Below are 21,581 nucleotides of genomic sequence, written 5' to 3'. Positions count from 1 at the left end.
AGGTCTCGAAAACTGTTCGGTTATTGTGATACTTGTTAGGAGTAACAAGAGCTGTTGCGTTCTTCTGTTGGGTAAGAAATACACGTTTTAATGCTAGTATTAATACACAACACAGGCTACATATTCAAAATTACTTTTGCTTATGCTGATTTATTCATGCAACCAAGTGACATTCAAACATCTATTTAATTCACAACATAATGTTCACTGCAAAGAAGCACTGCGTACCCATTAAAATCAAGAGGAAAGTGAAAGCAATGACTTGACTCGATTATCTGATTATCGACTAAAAATGAAAATGTAATACCTTGACCTGGCATTCGTACAAGCTTGTTGGCCGGGGCCTTCCTGTTGATGGAGGCAAGCTATGATTGACAAAATGTGTGCCAAGTTGTCTTGGACATTGCCTACCTCCCAAATACATGAACAAATAAAATCGTGGCAGGTCTCTCAAATCAGAGACACTACCATATATTAAAAACCATCAACAGAGCACTCAAAGTATTTAATGTTGAATGGTAGTTTCACAACCGTTGCAAACTACAATCGGACATTGGACACACGAGCAATGTGGACAAAGTTTGAGCCACGAATTACGATTCTACAAATGGAGATTTGGCAATGTCGTCCGGTTCCCGGAATAACCTGCGTCAGCATCGTTCATTTACAAGCGAGACTACATTGTCAAAAGACCATGCCTCAGAAAACTACAATTATAGAGGATTATTATAGCCTCATGTGAAAAATTCGGGGCAGGCCATCAAGGACAAATATGGAGGGATGGTAACCACCCCAATAGCTGCCGACGCTGCATAGACAGCCGTTCGTGATTGCGGTTTCGAGCAGGTGGATCACGTACCGCTCCACTCCCCTACAGCCAGGATATGACCCCGTGACCAAAACATCCAGTATTTCGACATTTGAAGTTTCAATAGTGTGGCCGCTGATACGGAAATGACAGATGAAGCAATGTTGACGAAGCCATGGGAAAAACTATGTTACTGAAAGAGACAGTTTGAGGGACAAATGGAACCAAAACAATGCAGTCAAGAGAAACCGTATTGAACATATACATATACATACAGATATGAGTAGTGGGTATTTTTGTGAGCAACTCGTTTAAAGAACCTTTTGAACACCCACACTTGAGTACAACACAAATTATATTGAAAACGTCTGCATCAAACTGGCCATGCAAAATGAAAATGTAAGCAATTCCAGCCAACCAGAAATAAAAAAAATAGTTAATAAACCACGAGTTACATCCAGGTCATAGAACAAAAAAAAAATACCAAGACCAACAAAAAAAACCCAGCACATTCCAAACAGTCACATTCTAGGAAGGTTGAGAGATCATGTGATGACACATTCCAAGAGAGGAAGTAGCTTCACGAAAATCATGCATCGTGTTTGCACAAGCAAGCTTCATTACATTGGATTGTTTGCAATTGCAAAAAAGAAGGAAGAAAAAGATTCAAACAGCTCCACACCATACTTTTAAGAAACTGCTCACGTGCTGACTGACCACTTTAAGGCCCGGTCACACCTTGACGTTTTAGCCAGCGATGGCAACGTATTAAAATGTATGCAAAACGCTGGCTTACGTTGAACTTTTGATGTTTTATTTTAAAGATTCGGACGTATTCATAGCGACTTGGTCTTATGTATAACGCATTGGTAATGGACACAGAACGTTTCGTTGTGTTATAGATAACTTATACCAACGAATGCTGAACCTGTTGTCGGCCTACACAACCGATGCCCAACGATAATCTAACTTAGGCATAGCGCGTTGCACGCATCGCCGACGATGTCGTGACGTAGCCTATTAAAAGGCTGACGCACAACGATTCGAATCATAACTGCCGTAGAAATGGAAGTGACAACATCGCGGTCACACCTTGGCGATCTTGCCAGCGTATGCCGACCTAAGAAAAATGTGTCTAAAACGTTGGGGCACGTCAAATACGGTATGAGTAAGTTTGGTATACGTGAGTACAACGCTAAAGTACGCTATCATACGTCGTAGTAAGTAGAGTACGTCAAGAAATTTTTAACATGTTCAAAATTTTACAACGTACTCGGCGTATGATACACGTTCCGCATGCGATGGGGATAAGTTTTACACACGATATGTGGACGCTTACACACGTCCACAAAGGCTACTTATAAGCTACTAATAAGTCGAAACACGTTGCGGTAATGTCTTTTTTATGCGAAACTTATTTCTAACTTATGTTTGACGTGCTTTGAACCAATTCTTTACGTAGTCCCAACACACATCGACGTATGTAGACGGATTCCAATGACGTCTTCCGGTCGACAAAAAAAAAAATTAACGTGTTTCTAGCTTACAACTGCCATATAAAGACGTGTTCCCAGCGGTTTTGGGAATTGGTTTATAAAAATGCTGCTCATAAAAGTGGAACCCAACAGTGTTTTCGAGTCCTTTTTGAGTCGATGTCCATGTCAGCAGTAACAGTGTCAGTATCAGTATTAGTATTAGTAGTAGTTTGTTCATGTTGGCAGTAGTAGGTGAGTGTGAGGGGGAGGGTGTGGGTTATGATGGATCGTCCTTGCGTCCGCGTGTCCACGGGTAGGAGACATCTTTTCACCATTGTTCGAAGTTCTTCGCGGCTAATTTTTTATGGGGCTTTTTCAACAATGAGCTATGGCTTGTTTTTACGATTTAGGTCTATTCATAACGGGTTGGACAAATGCACAATGAACTAATAATGTGCATAGAGCGCTTTGATTACTTATAGATACGGTATACCAACGAATAATTATCGTGTAGCCGGCGTTCACAAACTATGCCCAACGATAGCCTAACTTATCCATATCGTGCGGCAGTTTATCTTTGCCGGTGACGTGGGGTTTGCTATTCATAGGCTGCCACTCAACAATTTAAATGGCTGCATCTCCACTGTTGAAAGTAGACGCTTGCGCTCAACAATTGGAATTTTTTTACACTCAACGACTTTTAAACGGTACCACTCAACTATTTTCATTGTTTACAATGAACGATTTAAATTGCTGTCACTCGCCTTTGTTTTTTGACGCTGGGGTTTTGAAATTTGAAGCGTTTCTTCTGAACGTGTTAAAACGCTCAAACTCGACTATTTTAAATAGACGCTGCCAATGGACAATTGGAATCATAGCCAAGCTAGACATCGAAGTGTGAACATCCTCGTCATGCCGAAGAAAAGTTTGAAGAATGCTGCAAATAAGTGTCCTGGCCGTGGCCGTGGACGCTGACGCAAGGACGATCCATTATACCGACGTCTTTCAGCCTATGAGTAACTTAAAAGTAACGTCTGTCGATGTGTGGCAACGATCGCGTAACGTGCCAACAACACGTTAATCATAGGTTAGAAATAAGTTTCGGGTACGCTAAACATTACCTCGGCGTGTCTCAACTTATGATTAACTTACAAGTAGCATGTGTTGACGTCTGTCAACGATCGCAGACCGTGCATACAACTTGTGGCCAGCGTAGCGGAACGTGTGAGTCATACGCCGGCATACGTTGTGAAATTTCAAGCATGAAAAAAATTTGAGGACAACCGAAAAGTACAACGTTTAAAGCCAGCGTACAACGACGTATGGCAGTGTTTTTCAGCGTGCTCTCAATGTTATCAAAACTTACCCATAACGTATTCAACGTGTGCCAGCGTTTTAGAAAAAAAATTCAAAAATCGGCATACGTTGGCTAAAACGTCAAGGTGTGACCGGGCCTTTAAGTAACTAATACAAGGTGGTGATATTATTTTACAACTTCACAAATAAATAAATAAATAAATGAATGAATAAATAAAAGGTAGATTCAGCATAGTTTGGAGGCTGAAAAAAAATTTTTTTTGTTTTTTAACCACTACTGTGCTGTGCTCAACAAATTTTATATCAATAACAATAACGAGACAAAGGATGTCAGCACAATGGAGACCATTGGGAAATATGCAACTAAATAAGTTGAACAATGTGCACGCACGCCGACCGATGTGGAGGACAGTGAGAAAGGTACTTCCTGTATCGAGAACCAGGGCCAGATTAACTCACGAGCTAAAAAAAAAAAAGGCCTGAGAACCTCATTTGTTTTCGAGCATCAAATTTTCTCCCCGATGTTATGCTATTGATGATTGATGATTGATCGACGGTCGTCAAAGAAAGGAGGCTGAGAAAAACTAAAAACTAAGGCTCACAAAAGTGAACCTGCTGTATCGGATGAAAAGAATCAGCCTCTTGAGAGTCCGGGGCATTACGATTAACTTGAGCAGAGTTTTAGTCACGAATGGAGGCACAGGAAAGTTCCCGACATAGCATAGTCTCCTTTGAGCCGTCGAGTCCGAGTTCGATTCTTGAGCACACTTCAAGACGTGCAGACTCAAAGGTAGGACGATGGATCAGCGAGTGTGCCAACCCACAGAGAGTCGAGTCAGACTATCGTATCTGTTAGAACTCACTCACGGGCATATCACAGCAGCTTTTTGGAAATGTGATTATTGTGGGCCACTACCTTGGTGAAAATCCAAAATTCTGCCATGACTACCAGTGGGAATAGCAATGGCAAGAAAACTCAGTGTTGCCTCTGCTGAATTACCGCTTCGCAGTGTCGACACGATCAACAAAGTGGCCATGAAGAGATAGACACAAAATGTTGGATGATGGAGTTTCTGCCTTCTGATTTCATCACAGAGAGAGAGTCTGTAAAGCTGAAGGACATCGAAGCAAGGGGAGCACAACTTGAAAAAGTGGTTAAAGATGACGGGAGAAAAGTTAAAGTGGGAGTAAAGTGATGGTGAGAGGATATGAAGATAAGCAAGCTGGACAACAAGGAAATGAGGTGAAACGAGGAGAGGAGAGTATGATATGAAGGCAGTGAGGATGCAAAAGGAAGGGGAAAAGGCAATGGGGGGGGGGTGTGGAGGGAGAAGCAAATTGGGGGAGGGTGGGGCAATGGGGAGGGGGTTTCGGGGAAAAGGCAATGGGGGAGGGGTTCTGGGTAAAGGCAATTGTGGTGGGGGGTTCTGGGTAAAGGCAATTGGGGGGGTTCTGGGAAAAGGCAATGAGTGGGGGGGAAGGCAATAGAGGGGTGGGGGAAAAAAAGGCAATGAGTCGGGGGAAGGCAATCGAAGGGTGGGGGGAAGACAGTAGATGGGTGGGGAGGAAAGGCAATGGAGGGGTGGGGGAAAAAAGGCAATGGAGGGGTGGGGGAAAAAAGGCAATGGAGGGGTGGGGGAAAAAAGGCAATGGAGGGGTGGGGGAAAAAAGGCAATGGAGGGGTGGGGGAAAAAGGCAATGGAGGGGTGGGGGAAAAAAGGCAATGGAGGGGTGGGGGAAAAAGGCAATGGAGGGGTGGGGGAAAAAGGCAATGGAGGGGTGGGGGAAAAAAGGCAATGGAGGGGTGGGGGAAAAAGGCAATGGAGGGGTGGGGGAAAAAAGGCAATGGAGGGGTGGGGGAAAAAAGGCAATGGAGGGGTGGGGGAAAAAGGCAATGGAGGGGTGGGGGAAAAAGGCAATGGAGGGGTGGGGGAAAAAGGCAATGGAGGGGTGGGGGAAAAAGGCAATGGAGGGTGGGGGAAAAAAGGCAATGGAGGGGTGGGGGAAAAAAGGCAATGGAGGGGTGGGGGAAAAAGGCAATGGAGGGGTGGGGGAAAAAGGCAATGGAGGGGTGGGGAGAAAAAGGCAATGGAGGGGTGGGGAGAAAAAGGCAATGGAGGGGTGGGGAGAAAAAGGCAATGGAGGGGTGGGGAGAAAAAGGCAATGGAGGGGTGGGGAGAAAAAGGCAATGGAGGGGTGGGGGGAAAAAAGGCAATGGAGGGGTGGGGGGAAAAAAGGCAATGGAGGGGTGGGGGGAAAAAAGGCAATGGAGGGGTGGGGGAAAAAAGGCAATGGAGGGGTGGGGGAAAAAAGGCAATGGAGGGGTGGGGGAAAAAAGGCAATGGAGGGGTGGGGGGAAAAAAAGGCAATGGAGGGGTGGGAGAAAAAGGCAATGGAGGGGTGGGAGAAAAAGGCAATGGAGGGGTGGGAGAAAAAAGGCAATGGAGGGGTGGGAGAAAAAAGGCAATGGAGGGGTGGGAGAAAAAAGGCAATGGAGGGGTGGGAGAAAAAAGGCAATGGAGGGGTGGGAGAAAAAGGCAATGGAGGGGTGGGAGAAAAAGGCAATGGAGGGTGGGAGAAAAAAGGCAATGGAGGGTGGGAGAAAAAAGGCAATGGAGGGTGGGAGAAAAAAGGCAATGGAGGGGTGAGGGAGAAAAAGGCAATGGAGGGGTGGGGGAGAAAAAGGCAATGGAGGGGTGGGGGAAAAAAGGCAATGGAGGGATGGGGGAAAAAAAGGCAATGGAGGGATGGGGGGAAGGCAATGGAGTGATGGGGGGAGGCAATGGAGGGATGGGGGGAAGGCAATGGAGGGATGGGGGAAAAAAGGCAATGGAGGGGTGGGGGGAAAAGGCAATGGAGGAGTAGGGGAAAAAAAGACAATGGAGGAGTGGGGGAAAAAGGCAATGGAGGGGTGGGGGAAAAAGGCAATGGAGGGGTGGGGGAAAAAGGCAATGGAGGGGTGGGGGGAAAAAGGCAATGGAGGGGTGGGGGAAAAAGGCAATGGAGGGGTGGGGGAAAAAGGCAATGGAGGGGTGGGGGAAAAAGGCAATGGAGGGGTGGGGGGAAAAGGCAATGGAGGGGTGGGGGAAAAAGGCAATGGAGGGGTGGGGGGAAAAGGCAATGGAGGGGTAGGGGAAAAAGGCAATGGAGGAGTGGGGGAAAAAGACAATGGAGGAGTGGGGGAAAAAGGCAATGGAGGGGTGGGGGAAAAAGGCAATGGAGGGGTGGGGGAAAAAGGCAATGGAGGGGTGGGGGGAAAAAGGCAATGGAGGGGTGGGGGAAAAAAGGCAATGGAGGGGTGGGGGAAAAAAGGCAATGGAGGGGTGGGGGGAAAAAAGGCAATGGAGGGGTGGGGGGAAAAAAGGCAATGGAGGGGTGGGGGGAAAAAGGCAATGGAGGGGTGGGGGAAAAAGGCAATGGAGGGGTGGGGGAGGCAATGGAGGAGGTGGGGGGAAGGCAATGGGAGGTGGGGGGGAAGGCAATGGGAGGTGGGGGGAAGGCAATGGGAGGTGGGGGGAAGGCAATGGGAGGTGGGGGGAAGGCAATGGGAGGTGGGGGAAGGCAATGGGAGGTGGGGGGAAGGCAATGGGAGCTGGGGGGAAGGCAATGGGAGCTGGGGGGAAGGCAATGGGAGCTGGGGGGAAGGCAATGGGAGCTGGGGGGGGGGAAGGCAATGGGAGCTGGGGGGAAGGCAATGGGAGCTGGGGGGGGAAAGGCAATGGGAGCTGGGGGGAAGGCAATGGGAGCTGGGGGGAAGGCAATGGGAGCTGGGGGGGGGAAGGCAATGGGAGCTGGGGGGGAAGGCAATGGGAGCTGGGGGGAAAGGCAATGGGAGCTGGGGGAAAGGCAATGGGAGCTGGGGGGGGAAAGGCAATGGGAGCTGGGGGGGAAGGCAATGGGAGCTGGGGGGGAAGGCAATGGGAGCTGGGGGGGGGAGGCAATGGGAGCTGGGGGGAGGCAATGGGAGCTGGGGGGAGGCAATGGGAGCTGGGGGGAGGCAATGGGAGTTCGGGGGAGGCAATGGGAGTTCGGGGAGGCAATGGGAGTTCGGGGAGGCAATGGGAGTTCGGGGGAGGCAATGGGAGTTCGGGGAGGCAATGGGAGTTCGGGGGAGGCAATGGGAGTTCGGGGAGGCAATGGGAGTTCGGGGAGGCAATGGGAGTTCGGCGGGAGGCAATGGGAGTTCGGCGGGAGGCAATGGGAGTTGGGGGGAGGCAATGGGAGTTGGGGGAGGCAATGGGAGTTGGGGGAGGCAATGGGAGTTGGGGGAGGCAATGGGAGTTGGGGGGAGGCAATGGGAGTGGGGGAAAGTAATGGGGTGGGGGATAATGGAGAGAAGAGGTAATGGGGGGAATTAAATGTATTTGTGAAAAAGTGTGTCAATGTGGGAGGGGATGGGGAGAAATTGAGGTAAAATGCGAAAGAGGAAATATTGGGGAAGGGGGGGGGGGAGTCGATGTGCTCTGGAATTGACGGGAAAAAGACAGTGTGAAAGAAACAAGAAAATATAAGGAAAAGAAAGAGCGGTTTACGATTAGTGGGACATGAACAAGGAAACGCAACCCTGAGTACTGACGCACACACGTTCGGATAGATACCATCATGACAATTTCCTTCTCCAGTTATCATCATCATCATCATCACATCCTGCTGTGGATTACGTCTCCAGGTGTCTTCGTTGGTGGTGATTCGCGGAAATGACACGAACATATTTCTCATTCTTTCGCTCTTATTGTCTGCCTGTCTATATCTATTCGTCTATCTATCTATCTCACTGTCTCCATTAAACCGGCAAATCCCTCGTCCCACGAATTTCTCCACAGGCCGCTTCGCAAAGAGCACTCTTACCTTGCGCAACCGCCAACAGGCAGAGCGACAGCAACAACCGTACCGACTTGTACCTCAGCGGTGCCATCACAACGTCGAACAACCCGTCAGAGAGTAACTTTGACGAACATAAAGGATCGTACAAAAGGATCGACAAGGAGAGCACACCCGAGCGTGACGTCATGCGAAAGTAACCACGCCCCATGACGTCACTCATCGGTATCTTCTTCACGGTCGTGATTCTCGCACGTGGACCTCACAATGCCGCTTTTTTTTTTTTTCCTCAGCATTTTTCACGTATGTTTACCGAGACACAGTCAGTTGATAACCGGCAGGGTTTGGGGCCGAAAATGAGATCTTTGGATTTTGTGTCGAGGTTCAGGTTGACTGCCTTCGCTCAAGACCTTCAGCTGATTTATAGCTACCGCGAAGATGCCATAAAACGGTGAGCCCCTCGGTTGGACGCTCAACTTGTTGTCCCGTCTGCCGACATTCGTTGGTGAACGTTAAATATCCCAACGCGGTCTACGAAGAAGAGGCGAGCTATCGCCCGCACCCTGAACATTTTACAGATTCCTGCTACAGGGGGCACTGCGTCAGCGGTACAGCTGCGCCCTCAGTCAATGATGCAACTCCCAACCTTATGCTGAAGAAGAAGAAGAAGAATAGGAGGAAGAAGAAGAAGAGGAATAAGAATAGGAGAAAGAAGAAGAAGAAGAGGAAAATAAGAAGAGGAAGAAGAATAGGAGAAAGAAGAAGAAGAAGAGGAAAATAAGAAGAGGAAGAAGAATAGGAGAAAGAAGAAGAAGAAGAGGAATAAGAAGAAGAGGAAGAAGAATAGGAGAAAGAAAAAGAAGAAGAGGAAGAAGATGATGATGATCTATCTCACCACAACGTATAACACGAAAATGAGCAATCAGAGATTGCAGACCCTCGCCAGGACCTCTTTTGTGTGGTGTTTGTGTACTGGTGTGTTACGTCATTCATGAGACATAATTAGAACTACCACTTAATAAATGCTGGCAGTGATAACCAGGTACTAAGACGTCCCGCTTTGATTGGACACCTGACCCTGACCCATGATGTTCATTATTTTTCAATTGAATTGAGAATGGGATTAAAATAAATTCAAATCAAATGGAAGACCAAATAGGTACAGTCATGCATTGGAATAATCAGAAGGAACCCGAACAAGCAAAATAGCAAAAATGAAGTCATCAGGTGGAACCTGGAGAGGATTCACATTTCAGCTGCTCCTCCTCTACCCTCAAACCCATTAAAGGTCTGTGAGCAAGACCCTTGCCAAGTGAGCCTTATTCAAAAAAAAAAGTTCTGCGTGCCAGGCCATGCGTCCGATCAAGTTGAAAAATTGATTCGATACTTGATGCGGCCGATAAAACTTGTATTCCCCATCACTACTCGATCGTAAGTGTGAAGTTTCATGTTGATTGATGAAGAGGTTCCGGAGAAAACATTATTTAATATTTTTCTTCAATCCGATATGGCTGCGAAACCGTGTGACCTATCAATTATTGCTGAACAACTCTCTGCAGATCTGGAGGTGGCCCAACATGTGGAACATAACATGTCTTTCAATCCTGATGAATCTCACACTCACTATGTCTCTCCGAAAGGACCGTCTGGAAACCCCCCCGCCCCGCCCCCTAATTTACTTTCTCAACAATCCTCTTGAAAAAGTCCGATCATTCAAACTTTTGGATCCCACTCTCTGCCATGATATTTCCTGGGAAAACCACATTTCCAAGCTGGCTTCCAAAGCCAGTCGTCGATTGGGAATCCTCCGTCATGCAAAGTCCAACCTTGGCACACCTGACCTCCTGACCACATATAAAGCTTTCATCCGCAGCCTGATGGAGTACTGCTCTCCCCTCTGGGCTGGTGCTCCTGCCTCTCACCTTTCTCGGCTTCACGCTGAGGAAACCAAGGAATTCAGGATCATTGGCATCTCGCACGATGAGGCTGAGTCTTTGGGTCTCTTACTCGCTCACCACAGGCAGGCCAGTGATCTTTATGTTTTCTACCATCTACTCTCTGGCCTCGCTCCCTCCCTGCTCTGTCTGTGATATGTCCCTCCCGCCCCCCCCCCCACAACAAAAAAGTTATACACCCACGGCTTGGGGAATATTTGTGTGAAGTTTCCCCTCGATCTGTCCAGCCGTTCTGGAGAAGAAGATTTTTTTTATAGGTTTTCGGGTAAATCCAATATGGCTGCCAAACCATGTGATGTATGATACATGTGTGAACATTTTGTTCCTCATGGATAGGTGGTCACACGTGTAAATTATCACCTCAATGTGTTCAGCCACTTCAGAGAAGAGGATTTCTAAAGGTTTTTTTTTTTTAACAATACGGCTGCAAAATGATGTGACTGATGACATCATCAAATCTTTTTCTGAGGACCATATTTTCCATAGATGACCCTCAAAAATTTTCATTCTCATCAGATTTAGTGTTCTTCATATGCAATTATGACATCATAACAAAGGCACCTATGATGTCATCAAAAACCCACTTAAAGCCCACACAATGCATATGACCCATAAACCCATTAGACATTAGGTAAGGACTATCTGGAACGAAAACTAATGAAATAACTATCTTGGGAACCACTATATGTTGTGTGCTATTGCCTTAGGGATTGACAGTTTCACAGAACCGTAACAATACAATGCCCTCCCGGCTCCTGGTGGGACTGGGAGAGGGTACGTATTACAAGTCGTTCTTTTTTTGTCTCCAATACACCTTCTTCTTCCTACGTATGCAGCAAATAGAGCATCATTGGCTGAGGATGTGGCTGTGCCGTAGATGCTGTGCCCCTGTAGGTTAGTGCAGGAATTTGTAATTTGTTCATGGTCCCGGCGATAGCTCACCTACTCTTCGCGATGGACACTGTGGGATCTTTATCGTTCACCAACTAATTCCGGCGAATGGAATATCCAGCTTTACATCTTTCTGAGGGACAGCGCACACAGTGATGCCTCACCCTGCCTGAGAGACACCAGGATGACAGTTTGTAGCTGGGCTGATATTCGAGGTGAGACAGCTCAGGGGCGAGTATGCATACCTCTAGGCCATCTTGCCAGGCCTCCACTACAGTGAGGCTCACGGAAGTCAGACTAGAATATTCCAACCATGCATAAAGATGGGTTTTTCGCTATTGATACTAATAAAGACAATACCACAGATATAGATGGGGCAGGATGAGATTTTCTCCCTCATAAACCACAAAGTCCACATCTGGGAAATATGGCTTTGATCCTACAATAAGTAGCATTCGTTGACAACAGTTGAAACATGATGATGCCAAAAGCAAAAAGGCACATTACAAACTTACATTTGTTTGCACCCTGATATGTGTGTATAGGTTATGGTAACTGATTGTACTCAATGTTTTTTGTTTTTTTGTATTCATAGTCCAAGCTTGCAGAAGAGCTCGGACACAACAGGATGCAATGGGATGCAACGGGATGCAACAGGACTCAACAGGTAAAATAGGACTGCCTGTCCTGAAGCTCACCTGGATCAGGAGCAACATTCACTCAAACCCCCCACAAGCCCCCTTAGACCCTGAATTTTTTAATCCCATGAACAAACTGTGGTGAATTAACGTGAATTGAGGGACATGACGCGGGATCACATGTTGTGCGTCTCGCGTATAAGGGGAGGTCTCTGCGGCACGAGTGACGGTCCCCGGGGCATTGCTATTGACATCGGCTGTTCACTTGATGCTCGTTAACTGAAGGTGCTCATTGACTGGTGAGAATGGAGATTATATCGAACTCCGTGCTTACGCGGATTGTCTGCAATGGTTAACTGCACATGTATACGTTACTGCTTATGTACTCCTAGCTGAACCTGTATTCCCTGGTGTGCCCACAGAAGCGGCTCCAATCAAATGGAATAAAGCCTAAACTCTGAAGGTTCATCTCTCGCTCTCATTTCAATTTATTCCATTTGATTTTCTCGGCTCTCTCAACCAAAGATGGACAAGATCTACAAACCAGAGAGGTTCGACGCAGACCCGAACGCGACTGACGCAGAAATGAAATGGTCACATTGGTTCTGTTCCTTCTCACACTATCTGACCATCATCGAAGAGGGAGCTGACAAATTTGCCGCTCTCGTGAATCATGTCTCGCCCGGCGTGTACAGGCTCTTCTCGGGGTGCGACACTTACGAAGCAGCGATCGAGGTGCTGCAAGCGCTCTACGTGAAGCCCAAGAACGAGGTATACATACGACATCTTCTCAACACACGCAAGCAAGCAGCCGGGGAGACAATCGATCAGTTCCTACAAGCTCTGAATCAGCTGGGAAAAGACGGCAGCTTCCGGGCGGTAAGCGCCGAGGAAGACCGAAAGGAAGCGACCCGGGAGGCATTCATCCAAGGACTCAGATCAGCCCACATACGGCAACGCTTACTAGAGAAAGCGCAACCCACTCTTGACAAGGTAGTCGATCAGGCTCGAGCGATGGATACGGCTCAGCAGCAATCCGAGTCATTTGGGACACCGATGCTGCTCATGAACGCTGCTACGATGGGAACCCAAGGAACCCCACTGGCACAGACACAGCCAGATATAGGGGATGGAGAAACACCCGAGGAGCCGGATACCCAGACCTCGTCAAACTCCTCAGCAACTGCTCCGGTTGGTAAATGCTTCTTTTGTGGGTACAAAAGGCATCCTCGTCAAAAATGTCCCGCCAGAGATGCCACATGCATGAATTGCGACAAGAAAGGGCATTATGCCAGGGTATGTAAATCTACTCTAAGGAGAAATAAACCCACTTCTGCGGCTCTCTACTCGCAAAATAAATTGACTGCAGCCTCCCCGGGGAATCTATCCAAGGCTATCATCAACGTACGAATTAACGGGCATATGGCTGAGGCACTGATTGATACCGGTAGCTCTGAAAGTTTCGTCAACAGCTCGCTAGTGAAGGGCAGGAAATGGGTAATCCACCCGACTGACAATACGGTATGCATGGCCGCCACCTCACTACAATCCCGCGTACGAGGGTACTGCAATGTTGAATTGGACGTAAAAGGGTACACGCATCGGGATGTAAAGGTGCTGGTGCTTCATGATTTGTGCGCAGACGTAATTCTGGGTCATAATGTCCTCAAGCAGCACACGAGCGTCGAAATACCCTTTGGAGGAAGCAAGCCTCGTCTAATTTTAAATGCGTTGACCACCGCGGAGGTGACGTCCCCCAGCTGTTCGCTAACTTGTCGCCGGTCTGCAAACCGATAGCGATCAAATCGCGGCGATATACCACTGCTGACATGAATTTCATCACTTCGGAAACCAAGCGATTACTGGAGGAGGGAATTATAGAACCGAGCGATTCGCCATGGCGCGCACAGGTGTTAGTAACCAGCAGTCAGAACCATAAGAAACGGATGGTTGTCGATTATTCCCAAACGGTCAATCGCTTCACCCAACTCGACGCCTACCCCCTGCCGCGCATAGATGAGATGGTCGAACGCGTGGCCAATTATAAGGTATTCAGTACCATCGACTTGCGAAGCGCCTATCATCAAATTCCCATCCGAGAGGAAGACAAACCTTACACTGCATTCCAGGCAGGGCGGCGCCTCTACCAATTCAGGAGAATACCTTTCGGTGTCACGAATGGAGTAGCTTGCTTCCAACGGGTTATGGACGACATCATCTCAGATGAAAACATCGAAGACACTTTTGTTTACGTGGATAATGTCACAGTGTGCGGTAGGGATCAGAGGGAACATGATAGGAATCTGGACAGATTCTTGAGCATTGCTAGAAAATATAATCTGACTCTCAACTACGAGAAATGCGGATTCTCGGCAAGGTCAATTGACCTTCTCGGCTACACAATAGCCGACGGCACAATTAAGCCTGATCCTGAGCGATTGCGCCCGCTCCGTGAGCTTCCACCACCTCAGGACTTGCAAACAATGCGCCGGGTGATCGGGATGTTCGCTTACTATGCGAGATGGATTTCGCAATACTCCGAGAAAATACATCCCCTAGTGCATTGCAAAAACTTTCCACCAGATGCCGCTGTCGTAAGAGCTTTCCACAATCTCAAGGATGATATCAGTAAGTCCGTGGTTTTATCGATCGACAGCTCGGTGCCCTTCGTGGTGGAGACCGACGCTTCAAATCACGCCATAGCTGCTACACTTAATCAGTCTGGGCGGCCGGTCGCGTTCTTCTCGAGAACTCTCTCTAGAAGCGAGCAGAGACACTCAGCGATAGAGAAGGAAGCGTACGCCATCGTTGAAGCGCTGCGGAAATGGAGACATTATTTACTGGGAAACCACTTCACGCTCGTTACGGACCAACGATCCGTGGCTTTCATGTTTGATGGGAAAAATAACGGGAAAATTAAGAATGAAAAAATTATGAGATGGCGGATAGACCTAGCTTGCTACAGATACGACATTGTTTACCGGCCCGGGAAAGAAAACCCTGCTGCAGATACCTTCTCCCGGGTCTACAGTTCGGCAACAATCAGTCAGGCTTTGCAAGACCTCCATGTGTCTCTGTGCCACCCAGGGGTAACCAGGATGGCACATTTCGTACGCAGACAAAATCTTCCCTATTCTGTTGAAGATATTAAACAAATGAATGCTTCATGCCCTGTTTGTGCTGAACTAAAACCCAGATTCTATGGCGCGGCATCTGGCAGACTGATCAAGGCTACTTCCCCCTTTGAGAGACTAAACATCGACTTCAAAGGGCCCCTACCGACCGAAACAGACAACAGATACATATTCACCGTTGTTGATGAATATTCAAGGTTCCCTTTTGCGTTTCCGTGCTCGGATATGACCTCGGGCACTGTCGTAAAATGTCTCTCTGACCTCTTCGCTATGTTTGGGAGACCTTCGTACATACATTCAGACAGAGGGCCGTGTTTCATGTCGGCCGGGCTAAAACAATTCCTATTAGAGCACGGCATAGCAACTAGTCGAACGACGGGTTACAACCCACAGGGAAACGGGCAGGTGGAACGGTATAATGGAGTTATTTGGAAAGCCGTAACTCTGGCGCTGAAATCGAGAGGACTGGGCCCCGAGCGATGGGAGGTTACTCTTCCCGACGCTCTGAATTCCATACGCTCTTTGCTCTGCACGTCCACAAATGCCACTCCTCACGAACGTATGTTTAGTCACCAACGACGTTATGTTGACGGTCAAACGGTGCCCAACTGGCTGACCCACCCCGGTACAGTGTTCATGAAACGCCCGGTACGACAAAGCAAGTATGAACCGCTGGTGGAGGGGGTCGAACTCATTGACACTAATCCAGAGTACGCTCATGTCAGGCTCCCGGATGGCAGGGAGACCACTGTGTCGGTTCGCCATCTGGCTCCCTCAGGTACTCCTCCCGCCGGTACACCACCTTCTGGCACTCCTCCTTCTGACATTTCCCCCCCAGGAACTCCACCAGGCGACGGGGCTGCCGCGTTCCACCCGAGAGCGATCGAGGAGTCATCCCCGGCACAAGTCGAGGCTCACCAAGAGGATCGGGAGTCTCCCTCAAGTGAAACTGCCGTTTACTCCCGGAGAGGTCGACGAATAAGGCCCCCTCGACGACTCAATCTGTAAAGGGGATTATCGGCATTCTCGCTGCTCATGCTCCTATATGCCCATTATATCATATATCGATGCTCATTTCCATGCTCCTACAACTCAAAATAATCACTGCTTGGCATGTATGCTTCTGTAGATCTATTAGTCCGCGTTGCTTGAAATGTATACTCCTATAGTGCTAAAGCAATCATGGTGTGTAAGATGGGCCCCTAGTTACATTTTAAAGGTGGGGAGAATGTGGTGAATTAACGTGAATTGAGGGACATGACGCGGGATCACATGTTGTGCGTCTTGCGTATAAGGGGAGGTCTCTGCGGCACGAGTGACGGTCCCCGGGGCATTGCTATTGACATCGGCTGTTCACTTGATGCTCGTTAACTGAAGGTGCTCATTGACTGGTGAGAATGGAGATTATATCGAACTCCGTGCTTACGCGGATTGTCTGCAATGGTTAACTGCACATGTATACGTTACTGCTTATGTACTCCTAGCTGAACCTGTATTCCCTGGTGTGCCCACAGAAGCGGCTCCAATCAAATGGAATAAAGCCTAAACTCTGAAGGTTCATCTCTCGCTCTCATTTCACAAACTTTGGTACATCAAGAGTGATGTAGGTTGTGCGTCAATTTTCAGTGAAATTGTGTATGTAGTTTGGAGAAGAGAGCAAATACCCATTTTGGAGAGTCAGAAACTGCCCCCCCCCCCATAGACTCCCTTAATGAGTGCATATTTTGGTGCAGTCAATACACTTTGGTACATCACAAGCGAAGAATGTTGTGGTCAAGTTTCATCAAAATTGTGTTGTGTAGTTTCGGATAAGAGAGCAAATAGCTATTTTGGGGGTCGAACCATCCGTCTCCCCCCCCCACACTCCCGTAGACCCCTAAATGAGCGCAAGTTTTGATGCGGTCGATGAACTTTGGTTCAACACAGGTGATGAAGGTTGTGGTCAAGTTTCATCGAAATCGGGTGTGTAGTTTCAAAGAAGAAAGCAAATACTTATTTTGGGGGGGTCAACCCTCCCCCCCTCACCAAAGACCCCTTTAATGAGCGCAGATTTTGATGTGCTCGATACACTTTGGTCAATAATCGGTAATGAATGTTGTGATCAAGTTTCATCGAAATTGTTTGTGTAGTTTCTGAGGAGAGAGCAAATACCGGAGGAGATGGCAAATACCTATTTTGGGGGGTTCAATACCCCCCCCCCTCTATGTAGACCTCTTAATGAGTTCAGATTTTGATGTGGTCAATACTCTTTGGTCCATTATGTCTGATGAAGTTTGTGGTCAAGTTTCATTGAAATCATGGGTGTAGCTTTGGAGAAGGGAGCAAATACCTATTGTTTTTTTACTGGGGGGGGTGAGGGTGAGGGTACTCCCCCCCCCCGTAAACCCCCTTAATGAGCGCAGATTTTGATGCGGTCAATAAACCTTCGTTTCGCAGCAGAAATGAAGCTTGTGGCCAAGTTTCATGAAAATCCTGTATTTGGTTCAAGCGATAATGACTGAAGTGTTTATGGACTGACTGACTGACTGACTGACTGACTGACTGACTTATTCACTCACCCAAAGACACTGCTCGATCAAATAAGCTCACCTGACTAAAGTACAGGTGAGCTAAAAATGTCAAAATGTTGGTTGATACAGGAGCCTCCTTTTCAGTGATGAGCACCAAGTCATACAAAGACATTTGGGGTAAATTTCCGGTGGTGCGTAAATCCGGTGACGTTTTATGCACATACCCGGGGGAGCTGATCAAATTGGTTGGAACTATTGATGTTGGTGTACACTACGATGGCCAGAAATCCACCGCACCTCTCATGATCATGGATTGTGTCAGCCCAAACCGCATAAGGTGGGATTAGCTGAAGGCGTTCAAGCTGAAATTGGCCGAGACTTGTCACATTAGGGTATCAATGGCCCATGTGCCTGTAGTGGAAGAGTAAGTACGCAGAGGGTTTTCAGAGTGGACTAGGCAGAGTGAAGAATATAACTACTAAAATCCATAGGGATCCATTAACTCATCCAAAGTTTGAAACCACAGACAGTGCCCTACATGCCATGAAGAGGAAGGTCAACCTTGAGCTTGATTACATACAGAAGGTAGGAATTATAGAACCAGTAGAGTTCTCAGACTGGGCAGCTTCAATAGTGCCTGTCCTAAAGACGATGGCCAAGTCCGCATATGTGGTGATTATAAGCTTACTGTAAATCAAGCGGCAAGACAAGACAGTTATCCGATTCTGCAGATTGAGGATTTGTATGCCCCCTTAAATGGAGGATAGACTTTCACGAAGCTTGATCTTGGCAGTGCATACTTGCAATTACCTTTGGATAAGGTATCAAAGGATTGCACAACCATAAATATTCACCAGGGCCTTTTTATATATACCTGCCTCATTCCTAGCTCACCTGGAACATAGTTCCTGGGAGCTTATGGGATGGCGCGTCATCCGTCCGTCAGTCCATAAGTACTTGCAACTTTTCTCTGAAACTACACATACGATTTTGCTGAAACTTTACCACAAACCTCATCACCTGTGATATACCAAAGTTTGTTCACAGCATTAAAAAATTAATAAATCGGGGTCTGAGGGGGTCTACGGAGGGAGTTTACGGTGGAGGGGGGGGGTTTGCTGTAACATTTGTTCATTGGTACATTTTAGTGATTCCATCCCACGTTGTCTTCCTCCTCAGTATCATTATTATACCAGGTGAGCACCCAGGGGTATTGCTCCGATTTATTTTCATTTAATGTCATGAACAAACTTTGGTACGTCACGGGTGATGAAGGCTGTGGTCAAGTTTCATCGGAATTGTACGTGTAGTTTCTGAAAAGAAAGGAAATACTGTTACGGATTTGGAAGCCTCCTGCACACAGACAGACAGCAGTCCCTAAGCGTAGTTATTTCGATAAGTATGTGTTTCTAGTTAGGGTCCTCTACCTGTGTCTAATGGGAATTACATGTGTGCGCTGTGAGTTACTTTTTTCGTCAGGGTTTTTGCAATACAAATCGAACCTCCAGCCAACCGAAACCATCACTCCTTCACTTCGCACATCGCGCCATTACACACTAGGGTGGTCCTTATTCCTCAACTTCGGATTTTCTAAGCTCCAACCCCCAGGATTCATTGGAATAGTCGAGAAAACTCTCCTGGTGAACTTATTTTTCCCAATTGGACAACATTTACCACTCCCTCGTCGACCTTGAAGTTTCACCCTGAAAAAAAAAAATTGTTAAGGGGGCGGTGAGAACAACGAGTAATACACATTACACATTACACAAACACACAGATCGACGTATCACATCAAAAGAGACGATTGGACATTACAGGAGCGTTTTAAAGTTCAGCACAGGTCGATACGTCGTCGTTCTAATGTCAGCCGCTCCGAGAAACTGAGGCTAAACTTCAAGGTCGATGAGGGAGGGGTAAATGTTGTTGGAATTTGAAATAAAAACACCAGAAGAGTTTTCTCGACTATTCCAACGAATTCCAGGGGTTGGAGCTTAAAATAAATGAATTCGAAAATTTAGCCCCTAACGAAGGACCACCCTGTTACACACGCGTGTCCAGCCACATACGTGCGCAGAGATTTCCATCGCCTCAGATCGAGACTCCGCCCAAAAAGGCAGGGGCGTGCCCCTTGTCCAATCACACACAGGGGGCGACTTTCCCACGACACCCCGGCCAATGAGGGTTGAGATGCCTCAGATGGCGATCTTCTCACACTGCACAAGAAATGAAATAAAGGAACGCCAGGCTCCGGAGCACGGGTCTTGGGGGGGGGTCGTGGGCCTTGGTGCTGGCTGGTTCATCTGGTCCTGAGTCATCGTCATCTCTGGTCTTCTCCTTGGTCTTGGTTCGTCGATGCATGGCTGGTTGGAGAGCGCGGTCCCTGGTGCTTGGTGCAGCGACGAAGGTATTGGTTCGAGCCCCTCCCCCCCCCCGAACCAGCTCGTCTCGACCAGACAGCACGAGGCAGAAAGGTGCCCAACCGGCCCCATTTCGTGTGTGTGTGTGTGTGTGTGTGTGTGTGTGTGTGTGTGTGTGTGTGTGTGTGTGTGTGTGTGTGTATGTGTGTGTGTGTCGGTGGTGCCCATCCTGTAAGTAGAAACTGTTTAAGTGCTTTGTACATTAAATTGCATTTCTGATAGTCAGTTTAACTCTGCTCTTTTCATGCTCCCCTGCCCCATTATAAATAAACCCCCAATTGTTCAATGTACCAGCTCGTTGTTGTGCTTTCTTTTGTTGACCCAGCATGGTTCGTGCTTGAGAACCAGAAAGCCGATTGGGCTGTAAGTTGTTGTTTGGACCGATGGACTTTGGTAATTCCGCTCAGTTACACCGGACCGAGGTCGCTAGAGCGACCCGGTTCGACAGAGTCCATTGAGGGTGTGACTTCCCCGGTAATTTGACGACGTGGGTACTTAGGTATATTGAAATTTGGCTATTAACCCTACCCCACGCCATCAAAGAGTTGGTGAGCACGGTCCTGAAGTGACCCTTGACCTTCAGAGTTGTCCGAAGGTTATGACCTGCAATTCTGGGTGTTCGGTGGTTGACGGCTGTACTGTTCCACCTGGCGGCTGTTCCTCGCCACCGACCCCTGGCCCACAACAATACACCTTTATGGGAGCCACCCCCTGTAAACTCCTTCCGTAGACCCCCTCAGACCCCAATCTTTTAATGCTGTGAACAAACCTTGGTACAGCATATGTGATGAAGGTTGTGGTCAATTTTCATCGGAATTGTATGTGTAGTTTCTGAGAAGAAAGCAAATACCTATTTTGGGGGGCAACCCCCATCGACCCTTTTGGAGCCCGATTTTTTTAATGCCATGATCAAACTTTGTTATATACAGGGTGATGAAGGTTGTGGTAAAGTTTCACCGAAATTGTATGTGTAGTTTCAGAGAAGAAGTTGCACGTATTTGTTGATGGACAGACAGACGACGCGCCACCCCATAAGCTCCCCGGAACTACCTTCCAGGTGAGCTAACAAAGAGAATAATGTCAGAATTTTTAAAAACATTTCTGAGTCTTGAAAAATGGATTTAAGTTCTTGTGTTCAAAGTTAAATTGCCGCAAGATTGTAAGTAGTAGGCTTGAATCATATGAAAATCTGGGTCACATATGGGAAATCTATCTCAGTAGATAGTGGGGAATAGGTAGTCTTGATTTTAGGAAAAAATTCACCTGGTTTAAGGCGCTGTCACACCTTGACGATTTAGCCAGCAATGGCAACGTATAAAAATGTATGTAAAACGTTGGCGTACGCTGAAATTTTGATGTTTTTTAAAAAAGTTTTGGTCGTATTCATAACATGTTGGTCATATGCATAACATATTAGTAAGGGGCACAGAACGTTTCGTTGTCTTATAGATAACTTATACCAACGAATGCTTAGCCTATTGTCGGCGTTCACAACCTATGCTCAATGATAGTTTAACTTAGGCATAGCGCGCTGCACGTATCTCCGACGAACTCGTGGCGTAGCCTGTTAAAAACCTGCCGCACGCCGATTTAAATCATAACCGCCTGAAAATTG

The 21,581-nt window shown here is 47.4% G+C and overlaps 2 protein-coding genes across 4 annotated transcripts in view; one reads left to right on the top strand and one right to left on the bottom strand.

The window, feature by feature from the left end:
- ADAM10 (ADAM metallopeptidase domain 10) overlaps positions 1-8,666 on the bottom strand; it is a 152,560-nt gene extending 143,894 nt beyond the window's left edge. The window contains exon 1 of the mRNA XM_085849686.1: positions 8,449-8,666. Within this exon, the coding sequence (XP_085705812.1) occupies positions 8,449-8,644 (196 nt within the window). The 5' untranslated portion in view covers positions 8,645-8,666. The remainder of the gene's footprint in view (positions 1-8,448) is intronic.
- A 68-nt stretch (positions 8,667-8,734) lies between these two features.
- Positions 8,735-21,023, top strand: LOC147015164 (uncharacterized). Of its 3 annotated transcripts, none has more exons than XR_015050224.1 (3): positions 8,735-8,872; positions 11,863-11,934; positions 20,941-21,023. XR_015050224.1 is itself a non-coding variant. In XM_085849687.1 (2 exons), exon 2 carries the CDS (start codon positions 12,431-12,433, stop codon positions 13,700-13,702), a length of 1,272 nt encoding a protein of 423 aa, XP_085705813.1. In that variant the 5' UTR covers positions 8,735-8,872; positions 11,863-12,430; the 3' UTR covers positions 13,703-13,738. The 3 variants fall into 3 exon arrangements, 1 of the variants encoding a protein (XP_085705813.1); XR_015050225.1 differs by lacking the exon at positions 20,941-21,023 and adding an exon at positions 16,912-17,430; XM_085849687.1 differs by lacking the exon at positions 20,941-21,023 and having other exon boundaries at positions 11,863-13,738.
- The last annotated feature ends 558 nt before the right edge of the window (positions 21,024-21,581 follow it).

The sequence above is a fragment of the Eptatretus burgeri genome, chromosome 12 (assembly GCF_056783735.1).
Source record: "Eptatretus burgeri isolate ZD-2024b chromosome 12, Ebu_testis_v1, whole genome shotgun sequence".
NCBI lineage: Eukaryota > Metazoa > Chordata > Myxini > Myxiniformes > Myxinidae > Eptatretus > Eptatretus burgeri.
This window is presented reverse-complemented; position numbering and strand designations above follow the sequence as displayed.

What these genes read in the sequence shown, in the direction of transcription:
- LOC147015164 (XM_085849687.1), top strand. Translation starts at nt 12,431, where the DNA reads ATGGACAAGATCTACAAACCAGAGAGGTTCGACGCAGACCCGAACGCG.